Genomic DNA, 18,248 nt, shown 5'->3' with positions numbered 1-18,248 from the left:
GGCGGACCCCCAAACTGCTAGGGTGATGGTCCATGACGGGTAAGACTCTCCCAGGGGCAACCTAAGACAGACACACCCTTAATATAAAACAAAAAAGGGGGATATGTTGGGACTAACGACACGTTAACTAACTCAAGCTGACTCCTTACTCACTGGCGAATGAGCAAGATCAAGGCCTCAAAGGTTTCAAAGTTTCATGACGATAAACCAACCACCGTCAGGGATTGGTTAACAACAGTTCCACGAACGTGATCAGCTCGTGCTTGCCATATAGTCCTATGGGACTCTCACCTGCGTGAACACCCATGCCTTGCTGACCTTTAAGCTGACTGGTTCCCACCTAGCCCCCACCCTACATAAAAGCTCTGTGACTTCCTCAATAAACGAGTTCCTGCTGTGACGGGTCTTCCTGACGTGTCTGATTGTCCTCCGCCCGGAGGGCTGGGAGCGGGCGGTCAGTCGGCCCTACCTATCCTGGTCTGACCTTGTTGGGGAGTGTCCCCTTCCCTTGCCGCTGATCGAGAAGGGCAAGGGGGCTTAAGACCCTGAGAGGTTAGTACTCCATGTAATCTTAATCTTCCTTAATCCTTGTTTGAAACTAAAAGTCAAGTATGGATTCTGGGGGCTTCATTCCCTCAGTTAAAGAGCAGGCAGGGACCTAGGCTAATGTACTAGGGACAGTGGAGGTTTATAGAGTAACTAAGGTGACTCAATGTGCTGTGTCTATGAATAAGCATTACTAACAGACTTGTTGAGCTTCCCAAACCAACCAGCAGGGAAGTTTTCAATAAGCCAATGCAAAGTCTTACATTGCAATATTCTGCATCTGAAGTTAAATTGATGAGAGAAACAGTTGTAAAACTGTCCTTTGTTCAGCTCATTGTTTCAAAGCATCCCTGTTCTTCTTGATATTCATCTTTCTGTTGCTTTTATGGCCCTGATAGAAACATCATTGCTGCCTGAAGCTCCAAAACTCTGCCCCAGAACAACTCTAAGTAAAAATCAGGAAACAAGATGCTCATAGCAAGATCCTAATTCCTAACTCCTTCCACAAAAATGTGAGAGAGTAGGAAATGTTGGGAGTTGCTATTTGCAGTGTAATCATAAAAATAAGACAGCCCCATACAATTCCAACATCATAATTCCATATTCATAGTAACCAGAGAGCCAGAGCTCATGTGGCCCATGATGTGAAATAAACCTTTTTGAGATTATATTGAGAAATCTAATTGTTTTCTTCCAATGAAGATCTTAACTGTAGGCATATAATAAAATTCATTTTATTTCAAACTATGATGCTTACTGAAGAAAGAGACCCAATCTTACAGCAGAATTGACCATTTTGATGAATTAATTCAATTTCCCTAAAAATTAAAAAACACCAGTTCCACTTATTCCCACTTCTAACATATTTCTAGTCTTATGTAAACACTTCAAATATTTGCAATTTTGAAATAAGAAGCAGGCAGTTTCCTGTGTAACATTACCTCTAACATGTATAAGTTCATTTTAAAATAAATGCCAAAGAAATAAAATCTAGGAAGCTGGCACCTTCTCAAATGTCATTCCCTTTTAGATTGCCTTCCACATCTAAACTGATATTCAGAATTTTTCCAAAAGTTCTGTCCTTTCCAACATAAAAGCCTGGAATTTCCCATCCGTTAACTAGGAATTCATAGTCTAGCTGCAGTTTCAAAAAATTTGCTTCTGACAGTAACCTCACGCATTCATGAAAATTCAGCATTATCTAGCCTAGTCAACAACAAAAGAGGGAGATTTGCCTTACATCTGTGGAGAGTGAAGACTGTCTTCAGGTCCATCGGCTGCCAAACTGTCACTCAGGAGGAGCAGTCCAGTATGCAAGGTTTCCACCACGTTCCATGGCTCATCCCCTTCTTCAAGCTGGTCCCTGAGGGCCCCCAGACTATGGGCAGCACCTGTGAGTATCTTCTGAAGCAGGCCACTCTGTTGCCACTGGTGAAACACCTAAACAAATTCAGAAACAAAAATTTTATTATTATACATACTGTCATGTGTAACTAAATAGAACAAATTTTAAAAATAAATAAATTTTTAACCATATTATTAATAATAACATTACAAATAACATATTTCATTAAAAAATATTAACAGACCATTTTAAATGACAGCCAATATTTTATTTTGTTGACAAATTAAAGTATCTATTAATAACTGCATTTTGATTTAATATCCACTCAGAAATTAAAAATAAAAAATTGCAATAATTAATACTTTTAGCACCCTAATTCTTTCCTTCCTCCCACCAAAAGAGAAACAACAGAGAGGGGAAAAAAAGGGCAAGAGCATACATTGTTTTAAATTAAAAATTATTTGAATATGAAACTAACCTGTCTAGGATACTTTAAATATAGTTATATATTTTAAAATATATGTCATCATCAATATATAGTCAATAAATACCACTTTTATGACATGGGCTTGGTAATTATGATACTAAAGAAAAGACCAAAACCAGCCTTAGCAACTTAGCAAGGCCCTAAGCAACTCACTGAGACACTGTTTCCAAATAAAAATATAAAAAAGAGCTGGGGATAAGAGATGTGGGTCAGTGATTAAGCACCCCTAGGTTCAATTCCCCAGTAACGCCCCCCAAAAAGCTATTAGTATTATAGTTTAGCATTTACCAAAATAAAGCAAAATACATCTTTCCTGCTCAAATGAGTATAGGACCTGCATGATGCCAAGGTATGTGTGCTAATCAAGCCTGAATTAACCATGCATTTAAGTGATGCAGATAATACACAAAGCAAATATGCACATTGATGTTGATCATCTCAGTGCTGTCTCTTGATAACTTTAGTGCTTGATGAATTTAGTGCCAGCAAGTGAACAATCACACATATTTTTTAAGGATATAGTTGTATGACTATTTGAAATTTCAACCTATATCAGCTGCACATATTGGGGGGATGTGTTCGTAAAGGAAAAAACAATATGGGAAAGTAACACTGATAAAGAGAATGGGAGGCAATGAGGGTGGTGGGAGGGGAACTTTCCTGCAATCTCTAAAACTGCACAAAAAACACAGAGCCGTGAGCTGGCCAGGGCCTCTGTGAGCTTTGAAGGCCATCAGTCAGGTATCCAATGACTGGGGGGTATGCTGCCTCCCATCAGCATTTCTGAAAACAGACCAAAGCCTCCAGTCTTCTTGTTTGGCTTTAAGTTCCAGTCACCATTTTTAACAAAAAACGGAGAAAAACCAGAAAGAAGGCACAAAGCAAGTCAAATGTATATGCACAAATATCCAAGGAGCTGGTCAAAGCAGCCTGGGAGGGATCTCACATTCCAACAGCAGTATGTAGGAATGAATGTAGGAACCACTTAGTGTCCAGGGTGTGTGTCAAACATGGATGGAATTTTGGTGACCTGTGTTGAAGGCCTGTTGACCTGAGTCTGGTAGACACCCATGGGAGAAGGTGCACACAGTGGCCAGGATGTGGGAGTCCTAAGGCCTTTCCCCAAAAAGGATAAGAAATCAAAAGATAAAGGACATGGTGTTGAAAGGAACGAGTTTGAATACTGCAAATCAGAAGGCTCCAAGTCAGAGCATCCAGATGCAGGACTGTACCTGTCCATACAGTTGCAGCCAACTGATTGCATGGATGAGATAGTTCTTGGCTTCTACCCACTCAGGATGACAGTCTCCACCATGGTGGTCCCTCTCAGCTTCATCCTTGGATACGCTGGACAAGACTGAACACACCATCCTTTCTAAGGACCTCTCTGTGGGAATCTGGCAATGATATGAAAGAAATGCTTCAGAATAAAATCGTTTTTTTCCTAGAATATTTCTTTTCTAAAAATAATACCGCAATCTTGTCAAAGTGAAGTTCTTACATTTGCCTGATTAAACAAGTAGCAGGTGACAAAGTGTTGCTTATGGTGTCTGTGTGATTTATTCTGAAGGCAAACTTTTGTAGTTAAGGAAGAAAACTGATCCTATTTTTCAGAACTGGCCATAAGTAACAGAAACAGCTGTTTATTTCAGCAGAAGGCAGGAGGCTGACATAAACATTGTTCATCTTCACTCTTCCACCAAAGCAAATAGAGGCCAGCCTAGTTTAATTGATACATTGCATTAACAAAGTGGCCTTTTTGAGAACATTTTCTTTTCTAATTATCAAAACCTATAAAATTGGGAAGATTCAAATTGAGGTCCTGGTTTAGAAACTGCTTAACATTTTGAATCAAATCTCCTTTATTTTATACATAAACTTCTCTAAAACTGCTCTCTGAACAAAAAGGTCTGTGATAGAATGAGCTACAGTCCCCTGTTACATAGTCTCAGTAGTGCTGTGTTTCAGGAATTCTATTGATTACTGCTATTATCTAAATATATGTGTTACCCCCAAATTCATATACTGAAATCCTAACTCTCAGGGAGATGAAATGAGGAGGTGGGACTTTGGAAAGTGATTACATCACAAGGATGCAGCCCTTGTAATGGGACTAGTGCCCATACAAAACACCGACAAAAGAGCTCCTGCATTCCTTGCACCATGTGAAGACAGAGAGAGGATGCTGTCTATGAACCAAAAAGTGAGCTTCACCTGACATGAAGTGCGCTGGAGACTTGACCTTGGACTTCCAGCCTCCAGAACCATGAGAAATAAATTTCTGTTGTATAAGTCACCCAGGCTATGGGAGTTTGTTTTAGATATCCAAAAGGACTAAAACAATGGCAAGAATCAGAAAGCATTAAAGCCCTATTTGTTCATTTTATAGTTCCCTTTAAAATCCAGATTAGAAAATGTTCACTCATGACTATCAACCCATAAGATGCTCCATGTTTTCTGATTTTTCTTCTGTTTAATTAAAAAATAAGGCAAGTGTGGTAGCATATATCTGCAATCCCAACTATTTGGGAGACTGAGGCAGAAGGATGGCAAGATTGAGACCAGGTAACAATTTAGTGAGACCCTTTCTCAAAATAAAATTTAAAAATGGTCTGGGGATGTAGCTCAGTGGTAGAGTGCTTGCCTAGCATGTGCAAAGCCCTGGGTTCAATGCCCAGCACCACAAAAAAAGAAAACAGCAAGTGCCATGGTACCACATACCATATTAGAAAAATAAGATCCCATCCCTGCCCAGATGCTCATGGTTTATGAGAGATAGATGAGAGGCTTTTAGTTCCCTAGGATGTGCCCTACAACAGAAGGTTGACTAATAGGGGAACGAGGCTGGCATGAGATCATGGGGCCTTCACAGAAGATGTGAGTTTGGATGAATCATTTTCTAAGGAGGAGGCAGTAAAAGAACCAACAGAACCACTCTAGCCCAGGGACAGCATGTGCTAAGTCCTCTGTGCATACCTGGAAAATGAGGGGTAGGAGCCAGTAAGTCCTCAAAGAGGACCTGGGAACACAGGCAGAAGCCAGACAGCAAAGGGCTTTACAAGAGGTAGGAAAAGTAATGGTCTCTCAAAGAAGCTCACATCCCGACCCCCAGAACCTGCAAATAGGCCGTTACATGGCTGATTAGATCTGAGGTTGCAGATGCAATTAGGTGCTGATGAGCCGACCCTGAATGGGAGGTCAACCTGGGTTATCATGTGCGCCCAGTGACAAGGTGTCTCCCTTGACAGTGAGAGTAATAGAAAGAGTCAGCTTCAGAGTGGTGGGACAAGAGAAAGACTGGACCAGCCTTCGCTGGCTTTAATGAAGAGGGACCACAAGCAAGGAGAATGGGCAGCCTCTAGAACCTGGAAGAGGCACAGAAACAGTTAAAAGCAGTATATGGCCACTAGAATGGCCACTCTAACACAGGTCTTTTGGGAATATGGGTTATTTTGAGTTTAGCAGTCAGCAAATGCAGGAAAAGTTCCTTACCTCCTCCTAACTACCTAAAAATAAATTATAAATTTCCATTTTTGCAAAGGTAACTTACTTTTATAAAGGAAGTTTACATTTATAAAAATCACTAGGAAGAGAAATACTAGGAAGAAAATTACTTGCCTCCCCCTCAACACACACACTCCACCACTCTGGTCACCGAGGGACTTATCTGCATCAGGAGACCCTGAGCACCAAATACTTCACCCCTCCCATCCCAGAGGCCTAAATCCCTTTTCTTCTGTTCAGCTTAAGATGTAATATGAGCCTTGATCATCTGACTGCTTCCTTGAACTTATGTTTTCTTTGTGACCTCCCATACACTCTTACATAATCAAAACTGTTTTTTCTCTTGTTTATCTACCTTTTCTCAGTTTCATTTGTGGGCCCAGTCACTGATCCTAGAAGGGTAGAGGATAAGGGAGCTCCCCACCCCCCCTTACCATAGTATCCCCACTAGAGCTTCCAGGGGGTTCTAATACAGACACCTTGAGTTTAGCTCCAGGACACCCATTTGTACTTTTTAAAATTTGTTCTAATTAGTTATACATGACAGTAGAATGCATTTGGACACATCATACATACCCATTTTGTACTTTGACCTCCAGAACCATACAATAGTAAATTTGGGATTTCTTAAACCACTGTATCAGTGGTAATTTGCTACAGCAGCAATAGGAAATGTATACACATAGTTCACAATATCCATGGAATTTTGTGGATACCTGAGTAGTATTTCCTGTTTTCCTATTCATCCTAATCTCCACATATTTACCATTCTAAGGTAAAAGTTTTGTAGTTCGATTTAACTATATTCTAATGTAATAACTAAACTAGGTCATAAAAATGAAGACAATTACAATAAGTCAACCAACTAGGGCTTCTTATCCCATGAGAAATGCCAAGGATTACATTTTGAAATTCTACAGAAGTTAAATAGTTCATAAAATTGTCAGTTAAAAACATTTTGTTAGGTGGGAAACAAGAAGCCTAAGCTTAAGAACTCAAAAAAACTCTACACCAAAAATACAAATAATCCAATCAACAAATGGGCTAAGGAAATGAACAGACACTTCACAGAAGAAGATGTACAAGCAATCAACAGATATATTAAAAAATGTTCAACATCCCTAGTAATAAGGGAAATGCAAATCAAAACTACCCTAAGATTTCATCTCACCCCAATTAAAATGGCGATTATCAAGAACACAAGCAACAATAGGTGTTGGCGAGGATGTGGTGAAAAAGGAACACTCATACATTGCTGGTGAGGTTGCAAATTAGTGCAGCCACTCTGGAAAGCAGTATGGAGATTCCTCAGAAAGCGTGGAATGGAACCACCATTTGACCCAGCTATCCCACTCCTTGGCCTATACCCAAAGGACTTAAAACCAGCATACTACAGAGATACAGCCACATCAATGTTCATTGCTGCTCAATTCACCATAGCCAGATTGTGGAACCAACCTAGATGCCCTTCAGTTGATGAATGGATAAAGAAACTGTGGCATATATACACAATGGAATATTACTCCGCAATGAAGAATGATAAAATTATGGCATTTGCAGGCAAATGGATGAAATTGGAGAATATCATGCTAAGTGAGATAAGCCAATCTCAAAAAACTAAAGGACAAATGATCTCGCTGATAAGCGGATGAGGACATATAATGGGGGGTGGGAGGGGTTAGCATTAGGTTTAGGGTTAGGGATAAGGAGTGTGGTAAGAATGAAGGAAAGGACTGTATAGAGGGAAAAGAGGGGTGGGAAGGGTGGGGGGGAGGGGAAAAAAATAGTGAATCAAACATCATAGCCCTATGTAAACGTATGATTACACAAATGGTATGCCTTGACTCCATGTACAAATAGAGAAACAACATGTATCCCATTTGTATACAATAATAATAAAAATGAAAAAAAAAAAGAAGCCTAAGCTTGCAGAGCAGAACTAGTTTTTCAAATATCACATCAACCCATGAGTCTGCTGGCTGCATCTGGCTATAGACCACTCATCTGAACACCCAGACACAGATTTGGAATCCAAAGATCAAAAGTAATAGCCTGCACACTAATAGTAATTGCATTTAAATATGCAAAGTGTTATCTAAGTCCATTTTTGTTGCTATAACAAAATACCCAAGACTAGGTGATTTATAAAGAATAGATGTTTCCTGACTCACCCACCATTTCCCTGGCGCATAGGTTGCAAGTCCCTCCAAGGATATCAAAATCCACAGAAACTTGGTCTGTTATACAAAATGGTATAATATTTGCATATGACCTACACAGAGCCTCCTGTGTACTCTGAATCATCCCTAGATGAAAATGCTATATAAATCATTGTCACCTCATAATATTTAGGGAATAACATCAAGGCAAGGGAAAAGCCTGTACATGTTTAGTACAGACACAATTTGTTTTTCTAACATTTTCAATCTGTTGGTTGAATGCATGGTGTGGGCCCACGGATACAGAGGTCTGACTGTATTCCAGACACACTCCCAAGGAGACATCCAGCGGTGTGAAAAGTAGTTCAAGTGTGCATACCTCCTTTAGCTCTGCTGAATAATTCAGGATTTGTTCCATTTGAAGATCATCAAAGCCAAACTTGGATTTGAGATCAGACTGAACTTTCCGTGGATCCCACACCATATTCTGAAGCGACAGTTGATAAGCTGACTCTACAAAACAACAAACAAGTTATATTGTCAGTTATTTGAATATTTTGATGTGCCTAACATAATTCAGGAAATAGTGTCATTTTCACCTCTAAAGGAAAAGCAAATGAAGACCAAATCCCATTTGGGTATCAAACAGGAATAGTGCACAAAAGCTAAAAAGAGTTTTCCTCCTTTCGTGCAGGGGATATGTTCCAAGAACCCCAGTGGACACCTAAAACCACACATAGTAATGAGTCCTGTATATACTGGGTTTTTTCCCATTCACACCTATAATAAAGTTTAATTTATAAATCAGGTACAGTAAGAGAATAAATAATAACAAAACAGAATGATAACAATATACTGTAATAAAATTGCCAGCATCACCACTCCTGTGTTTTGAGGCCATTATTAAGTATGATAAAGGCTATTTGAACACAAGCACTGTCATACCATAACAGTGGATCTGCTAACTAGGACCACTACTAAAAAACTGATGGGCAGGAAGTGTATTCAGGGGGGATACACTGGATAAAGTAATAATTCATGTCCAGAACAAAACAAAGTAGAATGATATGAGATTTCCTCTCTTTATTCAGAACATGATACAATTCAAAACTTACGACTTGTTTATTTCTAGAATTTTCTGTTTAACATTTGTTGAACTGCAGTTGATCATGGATAACTAAAAGTATAGATATGGGGAGACTATTGTACTTGATGCTAGAGACAGTATGGTGAGATTTCACATACTCTCTGACAAAGAGTTACAAAGTTTCTAGAGGTAATTTGAAAACATATTTCAAAACCTTGATAAAATTCAAATAATTCAACCCAATAATTTGTGGGGGTTCCCGGGAACCCCAGCCTTGGGCGTGGTCAAGATGGCACCTGACGCTGAGCCAAAAGCGGCCAGCTATACAGTAAACAACCAGCGAATTCCAATGATTGGCTAGTTAACAATGTGACTAGAGCATGCCCCCTCGTGTACCCATCCTGCGCCTGCAGCTGTCCGCGTTTATCTCGTGTACTCTCCCCTGATTGATTGAAGTGTATATAAGCCTGGTGGGTGGGAGAGTAGGGGGCAGAAGCTGGGGAACGGAACGGACGGAGCGGAAGCGGCGGCAGCGGCAGCGGCAGCAGCAGCAGCGGCTGGAGCGGAGCTGGAAGGAGGGAGTACGCGGGAGTGGAAGAAGCTGGGAAAAGGGAAGCTGGGAGTGCGCAGAAGCTAGGGGTAAGAGAAGCGTAGGAAAGGAACTGTGCACAATAAACTTCCAAAGCTTCAGACATTTGTCGTGTCCCTCTCTGCGGCCAGGGGGGACCCGATAATAATTCACTTCTAAAATTCTATCTCAAGAAACCTAATCAGATAACTGAACAAAAATTAACGTTCAACAGTGTTATTGAGTCGGTTTCATGCTAATTAAACATTAAAAATCAGTTAAGCATCTAGCGTCAGGGAAAAGAATAAACTACAGTGCATTCTTAACATAAAACACAATGGAAACCTTAAAACTATATTTCTAAAAGTTATTTAAATTCATGGCATTGAGTTCCTCTAACTAAGTTAACCAAGGTATAAAACACAAAAGCTACTTAAACCAGCAAAACCTAAAATATAAGCCCAAAACTCCCAAGGTTTGATGAAATCTCTGAGGAACACAGCCCAGCTATTACAAACATAAAAGCACATAAACTCCAATATGAACCTTCATACGAAAACCTAGTAACTAGGTCATTTCAGACCATGATTCCACAACCTTCCACTGAACACTCCACATGACAGCCTCTGTAAAACCATTTTCACATGTATAATCATCGATGATCCTTAAATTAATTCTGTGAGCACTTACGAAAATGCAAAAGCATGACATTACAAAAGGGATGGGGGAGTTAAAATCAAAGTGATCTCCGGAAGGGTTTTGAAGACAGGGTGGATCCCAGGAATCCATGAACCCTGGCTTTCAATCTGATTGTCTGCCCATGACTTCATGCAGGTGAAAAAAAGATGGGTTTCTGAGATTAAAATTAGCATCCATTGAATTTTGAAGAGGTGCCAAGCCCTAGGCTAAGCATTTCCCATGCCAGGTCTGAGCTGCCAACCAACGGCACTACCAGAGAATACTTCCTCCAAGACAGAAGGAAGCAGACAGTCACTTAAGTAACACCTTTAAATTAAGCCAGAATTCACACCCAAGCTGTTTCCCAAGCTAAAATTGTAATTATTATCTCTACTGCTCTCAGAGTATATTAGAATTATTCATGGCATTCCAAAAAAAAAAAGAGAGAGAGAGAGAGAGAGAGAGAGAGAGAGAAAAGAATTGTGGCATCAGTAGCTATAAAAATTTTTTTTTTTAAATCTTCCTAAGAAAGTTAAAGGCAACCTTCATTATGAAATGTGTGACTAAACAGTAGAGTGCTCAAAATATGTGAATTAACAATTTCAATGAATGACATGTTTTGACCAGGAGACCAAAGTTACTGTCACGACCCATCTGTATCCCTTCACACACCATCATCTGTTCATTAGACAAAAGAATTTTGGGGGGAGACAAGAGAAATGAAAGACATTTTTTGGTGGCTTCTAGAAGTATGTTTTGCAATAGTATTAATTGGCTCTGACTCACTGGCAAATGGGTGGAAAATTGCTTATTTTAATTACATTCTTAGCAGTGATTACATTTCCAATTGTAAGGTAAATTGATTGTTAGGATTTGAAGGATGTACAAAAAACCTGAGCCTCTAAATGAGTTTGTTAAAATCGAGGTCACTGAGATTTCAGTAAGGTGTTTTATACATCTCCCACCCCAGCTCCGGGTGTTGTTCTGAGCATAAGAAATAAGACTTCCTGGAGGAACTAAATTAAAGTTAAAATCTAGTTTATTGATAATAGCCTAGTTTCCCTTCTACAGAGTACTCAAAGAAAGCCTTCCACTCTATGGGGGACTCTTGGTGCTGAGTCACAACAGCAGATGAAATCTGAAGTGATGGGAGGGATCATCTTATGGATATTCCATGTAGCAGGAGGAATCTGGCTGGGTCTGTAGAAATCTCTGTGTCATCATCACATTGTGTAACTCAAGAGACTGGGCTTTTGAAAGAAAAAGGCCAGTAGAAAACTGGATCCCAAGCACCTGACCACTCCCTTGCAACAAGACTTGCCTGCCTTTAGTCAACCCTCACACCTGCCCCAGGAGTATCTTTCTATAATTTAGATCTCATTCTTTTGACCATTTTTTCAACCTGGCCTGGGTTCCCTTTCAGAAGCATCTTTTGTCCCTTATGGTTGTATCCCAGAAGCACGAATGCTGAACACTTTTGGCAAAGCCCAACACATCACACACTGCTCTCTTTGCCTAGAAATGCTCCCTGGTCTTGTTGATGAACTCTCATTCATCCTTCAAATCTCCTTCTTGAAACTTTACCTGAAGAAGATGTCAGGTCTCCACTCTGAGGTCATTGTTTTTCCTTTATTGATGCATCTCAGTCCTTTACTAAACATGACTTCCCTAGAGCAACAACCATTTATTTCACAGTTTTTTATTACCACTGTTTGAGGTAGTGTCTGGCCCCTAGAAAGTGTTTGTTAAGTGTCTACTGAATGAGAGAATTAACAAATAAATGAATGGTTGGATGGGCGATAGACAGATGGACAGACAGTGGATGGATGGATAGATGTGTTGGTGGACTGGTGAGTGAATGGGTGAGTGGTAGGTGAGTGAACTGATAGATAGGTGAGTGGGTCGATGAAAGGGCTGATGGACAGATAGATTAATGGCTGAGTGGGAAAAGGGAGAGACCAATAAACAAATGGATGGGTAGATGCATCCCAACTTCACTGATTTCTCATTGCACGTATTTTCCTTAGGAAAAGAGACAAAGCATGAAAAGCAAGAAACTTAAAGAAAAATATTCAGGCCCAGTTGACAATTTGAAAAATAATACCCTAGGTCAAGAGAAGAGGTAGTCGTGTATAATTCCCTGGTGATACTTGCTAGCACATGCAAAGCCCTTGGTTTGGTCCACAGAACTGCAAAACAATGAAAGATAAAGAAGGAATGAAGGAAGGAGCTAGGCAATTCCATTACCTTCCCTGTGGAAGTTCTGCTTATTCAGTTAGTAGACTATTTTTTTTCCCTTGGTGGTGCTAGGAGTTGAACCCTGTGCCTTGTACATGCAAGGTGAGCACTCTACCAACTGAGCTACATCCCCAGCCCAGTCAGTGTGCTCTTTAAGTCCATATCAACCTGTTTTTCCTTACTAGGATTACTGTTTTCCCAAATGTTTATTCCCAACAGGAGCTTAGGCACAGGAAAGGCTGAAATCACAGAAATAGTGATTGTTCTAATCTTAGAAGATATTAGGTCAAAGAATTTTAAATTCAGTTGTTTTTAATTAAAAATATTTTCATTAGAAACGACTACAGAATTTCAGCAGCAGTTGAAAGACAAATCAGTTTTGAGTTCCAAATTTTCATTTCACTTCTATCTTTTATTAACAAACAATTCTTCATTTAATCTTTTAATTAAATCATTTCTTGGAACAGCATTTTAACTCTACAGTGATTGTCAATAAATCTAAGCAATGAGACATTTTAAAATACAGCAAAAGCTCCAAGGCGCCCATACCGGTAACTGCTACTCCATGTTGCTGCAGAAATGTCAGCGTTGAGATGGTCACATTCAGTACAAGTTCAGAAACCTGGGAGAAGGTCTGGTTGAGTGGCAGCCAGTCTAAATCTTCCAGAGATGTTAAGGAACTAGAACCAGAACAAAAGCACAGCAGTATAAGCTGTCCATGAGTCAAACAAGCAGCATCTGTCTGAGATTTACGTAGTTTCCACCGACGGGGTCCCTACCCTGTTGCAAGACGTGGCTGGACCATGCACACAGCATTCCTTGCAGCTTTAACGTGATCCTAACTCCCTGGGCTAAAGACTTAGCATGACAGGTGAGTCCCTCTCTTGAAATACTTAAGAATTTCAACCTTTGATAGACTTTGGGTTTGGGATGACTCCACATGGGGCTGTCTTATGCCAGCCTCAGGTCTTCCTCTCCGACTAGGAGAGCTGACCAAGCCAGTCAGGGCACAAATGCTATTATCTTGGAAGAACAAATGAACTTTCAGCCAGGCTGCTTCAGGTTCAGATCATCAGCCTAACACTTAGAGGGCAACCTATTGAAAGGACACATAGCCTCTACTCTGCTTTAGCCAATGGATCCGAGTGTATCCAGAGTCAATCAGTGACTTTCAAACAGTGTCACAGAATAAGGAAATTTGGAGAGAGAGGGAGTCCAAGTGTATATGGTATTCATTTTATTTTTGAGATATCCATGTTTTATTTTATAAATAATGGAATTTGTAGGTCAGAAAATATATTCAACCGAAGTAGGGATGCATTTACATTTTAGCAACAGAAGGCCAACACAACCATTCATTGTGGTTCCGAACAGGTAATCTTCCTGTAGTTTCTCATCAAGGAAAATCTCTCATGACCTCATTGTGTATTGAAGAGAATCCCCAGGCTACAAAATACTTCAGCGAAAACTGGTACCATTTCTATGAATGCAGACTTTCTTGATTTTGTGCCACTGAAGGATAGAAATTAAATTTATGCTGAAGCTGATACGGTTCAACAACTGTCATCAATATCTTCTAATTTCAAATTTTTCCTCTCTCAAAACAGCCTGATCGTTCTCATTACCCACTGCTAACACATTCAGGGCTAGAAGGAATACAAAGGGAAGCACATCAACTATGTTAAAATATTTAAGCTAACAAACTGTCAAACGTGTTTCATTTTCCTAGAATGACAAATACATCTTCATAACAACTCCAAAGGTCGTGTTCAAATTGACAATTTTCTGATTCTGAAAGTGTGCTCCAGAATGTGGGGTTTGGGGAACAATCACTTCAACCCCACCCTCAGCTCAGTCTGTACCTCAAGAGGCCCCAGTGCAGGACTGTGGGTATTACAGCCTGCAGAGCAAGACCAACCACACCCTCCACTCCGCACTCCTGCCAATGGTTGCAGCTGTCCCTGTTCCACCCCTGAGCCTAAGGACGCAACCACAGTGGTAAAAGATACCCTCAGAAGGAACCATTAGGGAAGAGCCTGCATAGGCTCTGGTCTCTAGAGTAGAGAATTCCAGGATGAGAGAGCAGAAGAGGAGAGAGCTCTTTTTTAAAGAAAAATTTTTATCAATGGACTTTCATTTTATTTATTTACTTATATGTGGTACTGAGATTCGAACCCAGTGCCTCACACATGCCAGGCAAGAACTGTACCACTGAGCCACAGCCCCAGCCCTGAGTAGGCTCTTTGGACACATCCCCTTGTCCCCAGGGGCTTCTTGAGCCTTGATCAGAGGCACAACCTAAAGCAGGTCAGAGCTGGCACCTCCAAAACACAGGGGCCAAGATAGGGACCCCTCTTACTCTGATCTAAAGCAATGTGAGTTGTTCCCACCAGTTGCAAATAAATTAGTTAAAAGTTCAAAATCTGAAAAGAGCTGGGCACAGTGGCACACACCTATAATCCCAGCAACTCAGGAAGCTGAGGCGGGAGAATCATGGGTTCAAAGCCAGCCTCAACAACTTAGTGAAGCCCAAAATAACTCAGTGAGACCCTGTCCCTAAATAAAATGTTAAAAGGGCTGGGGATTGGCTTAATGGTTAAGCGCCCCTGGGTTCTATCCCTGGTACAAAAAAGGAAAGAACCAAGGAAGGAAGGAAGGTAAGAAGGAAGGAAGGAAGGAGGAAGGAAGGAAGGAAAAAAATCTGAAAAGAATATAAATTTTTCCAAATAAAACACCATGTTCATATGATTTGACAAAATAATTTAATTTTTAAAATACATGCTGATTAAAAACTGGGAAACCTACTCTAGGAAGGAGTTTTCCCAGAGGCACTCCTATGGGTAACATGGGGTCAGCTCCATCTCACAAGACCAGTGCCCAACTCACTGGATTCTAAGCAAAAGGAACCGAGTTTATCAGGTCGGCGGGATATTATTGACAACTGTAGTATAAATTATTAGTTGAAATTATTATGTTTATGTCACTTCTCTAATGGCGACATAAACAACCTAAAGTCTAACGTTAGCATTATTATTTATGGTAGAATACCTCACCAAATACAATATTATGCAGCCATTAAAAATATTCATTTGAGGACTACAGGACCCCATGAAATGCTCCTGAGGTAATATGAAGCTTTCTAAATGGGGGAGAACATCTCTGAACAACATCACTGCAGCCACGCAAGCTATTTTACAGACCCATGGGGACAGAGGCAGAGGCACCAGGGCTCCAGGTGTTTCAGAGCTGCATTACCACGAGTGTTTCTCTTTTATCAAACAATGTCTCAGTGATTATATACTTTCCCATTAAAAATAAGAAGGATGCTCTCTACTGTCATGTACATCCAAAAAAGAACAAATTAAAAAATTAAAAATAAAATTACTTAAAGTTAAAAAAAAAATGAGAAGGAAAACCCAACACCTATACTTACTTATATTTTCTTTTTAACTTACTTCAAAACTGCCTGCAGGAAGTGGACCAAGCCCCGCAGGATGTCTTCCACGTGAACAGGGTCTGCACGTAGTCTCGGCAATGAAAGTAAAAAATCCCAGATATGAGGTTGCTGGTGGAGGCTTTCCAGTTTTGATATCACCTCCTCTGTTTTGTTGAGATCCATCTGATAGGAAGAAATACCAGAAATTTTCCTTTTTAGTTTTATTTATCAGCTGAGCAAGAGAAAGAGAAAATGCAAGAAATTTATTGGCAGAGACTCATACATGCTTAATATGCCACTCTGTTGAGCAGTTTTTTAAAAATATTTTAATTTGTTCTTTTTAGATATGCATGACAGTAGAGTGTATTTTGACATATTATATTTACATGGAGTATAACTTCCAATTCTTGTGGTTGTATATGATGTGTACTCATACATGAACATAGGAAAGTTATGTCCGGTTCATACTACTGTCTTTCCTATTCCCATCCTCTCCCTTCCTTTTATTCCCCTTTCTCTAATTCAGTGAACTTCTAGTCTTCCTTCCTCCAACCCCTTTTTGTGTGTTAGCTTCTGCATATCAGAAAGAACATTTGGGCTTTGGTTCTTTTGGGATTGGCTTATTTCACTTACACAATAGCCTCCAGTTCCATCCATTTACCAGCAAATGCCATAATCTCATTCTTCTTCGTGGCTGAGTAATATTCCATTGTGTATATGTACCACATTTCTTTATCTATTCATCTGTTGAAGGGCACCTGGGTTGGTTCCATAGTTTAACTATTGTGAATTGAGCTGTTATAAACATTGATGTGGCTGTGTCTGTATAATGTGCTGATTCTAAATCCTTTGGATACATACCGAGAAGTGGGATAACTGGATCAAATAATGGTTCCATTCCAAGTTTTTTGAGAAATCTCCATACTGTTTTCCAGAGTGGTTGTACCAATTTGCAGTCCTACCAGCAATGTATGAGTACACCTTTTCACCCACATCCTCGACAACATTTATTGTTACTTGTCTTCTTGATAATTGTCATTCTGACTGGAGTGAGATGAAATCTCAGTATAGTTTTAATTTGCATTTCTCTAATTGCTAGTGATATTGAACATTTTTTCATATATTCATTGACTTATAGTCTTTCTTCTGTGAAGTGTCCGTTCACTTCCTTCGCCCATTAATTGATTGGGCTATTTGTTTTTCAATGTTAAGTTTTTAAAGTTCTTATACATCTTGGAGATTAATGCTCTATCTGAGGTAGAGGTGGTAAAGATTTTCTCCCATCTGTAGGCTCTCTCTTCATGTTCTTTATTGTTTCCTTTGCTGTGAAGAAGCTTTTTAGTTTGATGCAATCCCGTTTATTGATTCTTGATTTTACTTCTTATGCTTTAGGTGTCTTGTTTAAGAATTCAGTTCCTAAGTCGACATGATGAAGATATGAACCTACTTTTTTTCCAGTCGGTTCAGAGTCTCTGGTCTAATGCCTAGGTCCTTGATCCACTTTGAGTTTTATGCATGGTGAAAGGGGTTCAATTTCAGTTTGCAAAATATGAATTTCCAGTTTTCCCAGCACCATTTGTTGAAGAGGCTATCTCTTCTCCAACGTATGTTTATGGCGCCTTTGTCTATATGAGACAACTGTGTTACTGAACAGAGATTGCAAAATCATTCTGTTTGGGTGCTTTTAAGTATGGACACTTACACGTTTGAAATTCCTTCAAAAATAAAAAGTTAGAAAAACCTACAATTGAAAATAACTGTAAACTCTCAACAGGAAGAAAAGGAGAAAAAGAAGCAGGAAAGGAAGAAAAAGAGAAAGTAAAGGGAGAAGGGAAGAAGGAAGAAGAAAAGCAACAAAGGAAGGAAAGAATGGAGGGAGGTGGGCAAGGAGGCAAGTGGGGGGAGAGAGAAGGACTCTGATCCCAGGCGACATGAGTCGGGCCTCCTGCGGTGGGTTGCTCTGGGACGTCAGCTCCCCTGCCCCAGCCTCGCTTCAGAGATGCAGAAAGCTAACACTCAGCACGTGCTGGGCATGGGACGCTGAGACCAGCAGCCGGGGCCTCTGGGAACTGTCCCCTTTACCTGGGTTTAAAGGAGGCCCTCAGTGGGTTGTGAAAGGGCCCCCCAGCTCCGCCCAGGTCTCCCGCCCTCTGCACGTGCTGCCTCCTGTAGCACATTCCCGTCTCCCTTCCCGTCCTCC

At 40.2% G+C, this 18,248-nt stretch overlaps 1 protein-coding gene across 1 annotated transcript in view; it reads right to left on the bottom strand.

The window, feature by feature from the left end:
- Window positions 1-18,248, bottom strand: part of Abca13 (ATP binding cassette subfamily A member 13) — a 475,698-nt gene that overhangs the window by 415,380 nt on the left and 42,070 nt on the right. The window contains 5 exon segments of the mRNA XM_047562044.1: window positions 1,787-1,986; window positions 3,611-3,775; window positions 8,421-8,554; window positions 13,162-13,292; window positions 16,068-16,231. Coding sequence (XP_047418000.1) covers window positions 1,787-1,986; window positions 3,611-3,775; window positions 8,421-8,554; window positions 13,162-13,292; window positions 16,068-16,231 — 794 coding nt within the window.

This window comes from Sciurus carolinensis, chromosome 8, assembly GCF_902686445.1.
Source record: "Sciurus carolinensis chromosome 8, mSciCar1.2, whole genome shotgun sequence".
Lineage (NCBI taxonomy): Eukaryota > Metazoa > Chordata > Mammalia > Rodentia > Sciuridae > Sciurus > Sciurus carolinensis.
This window is presented reverse-complemented; position numbering and strand designations above follow the sequence as displayed.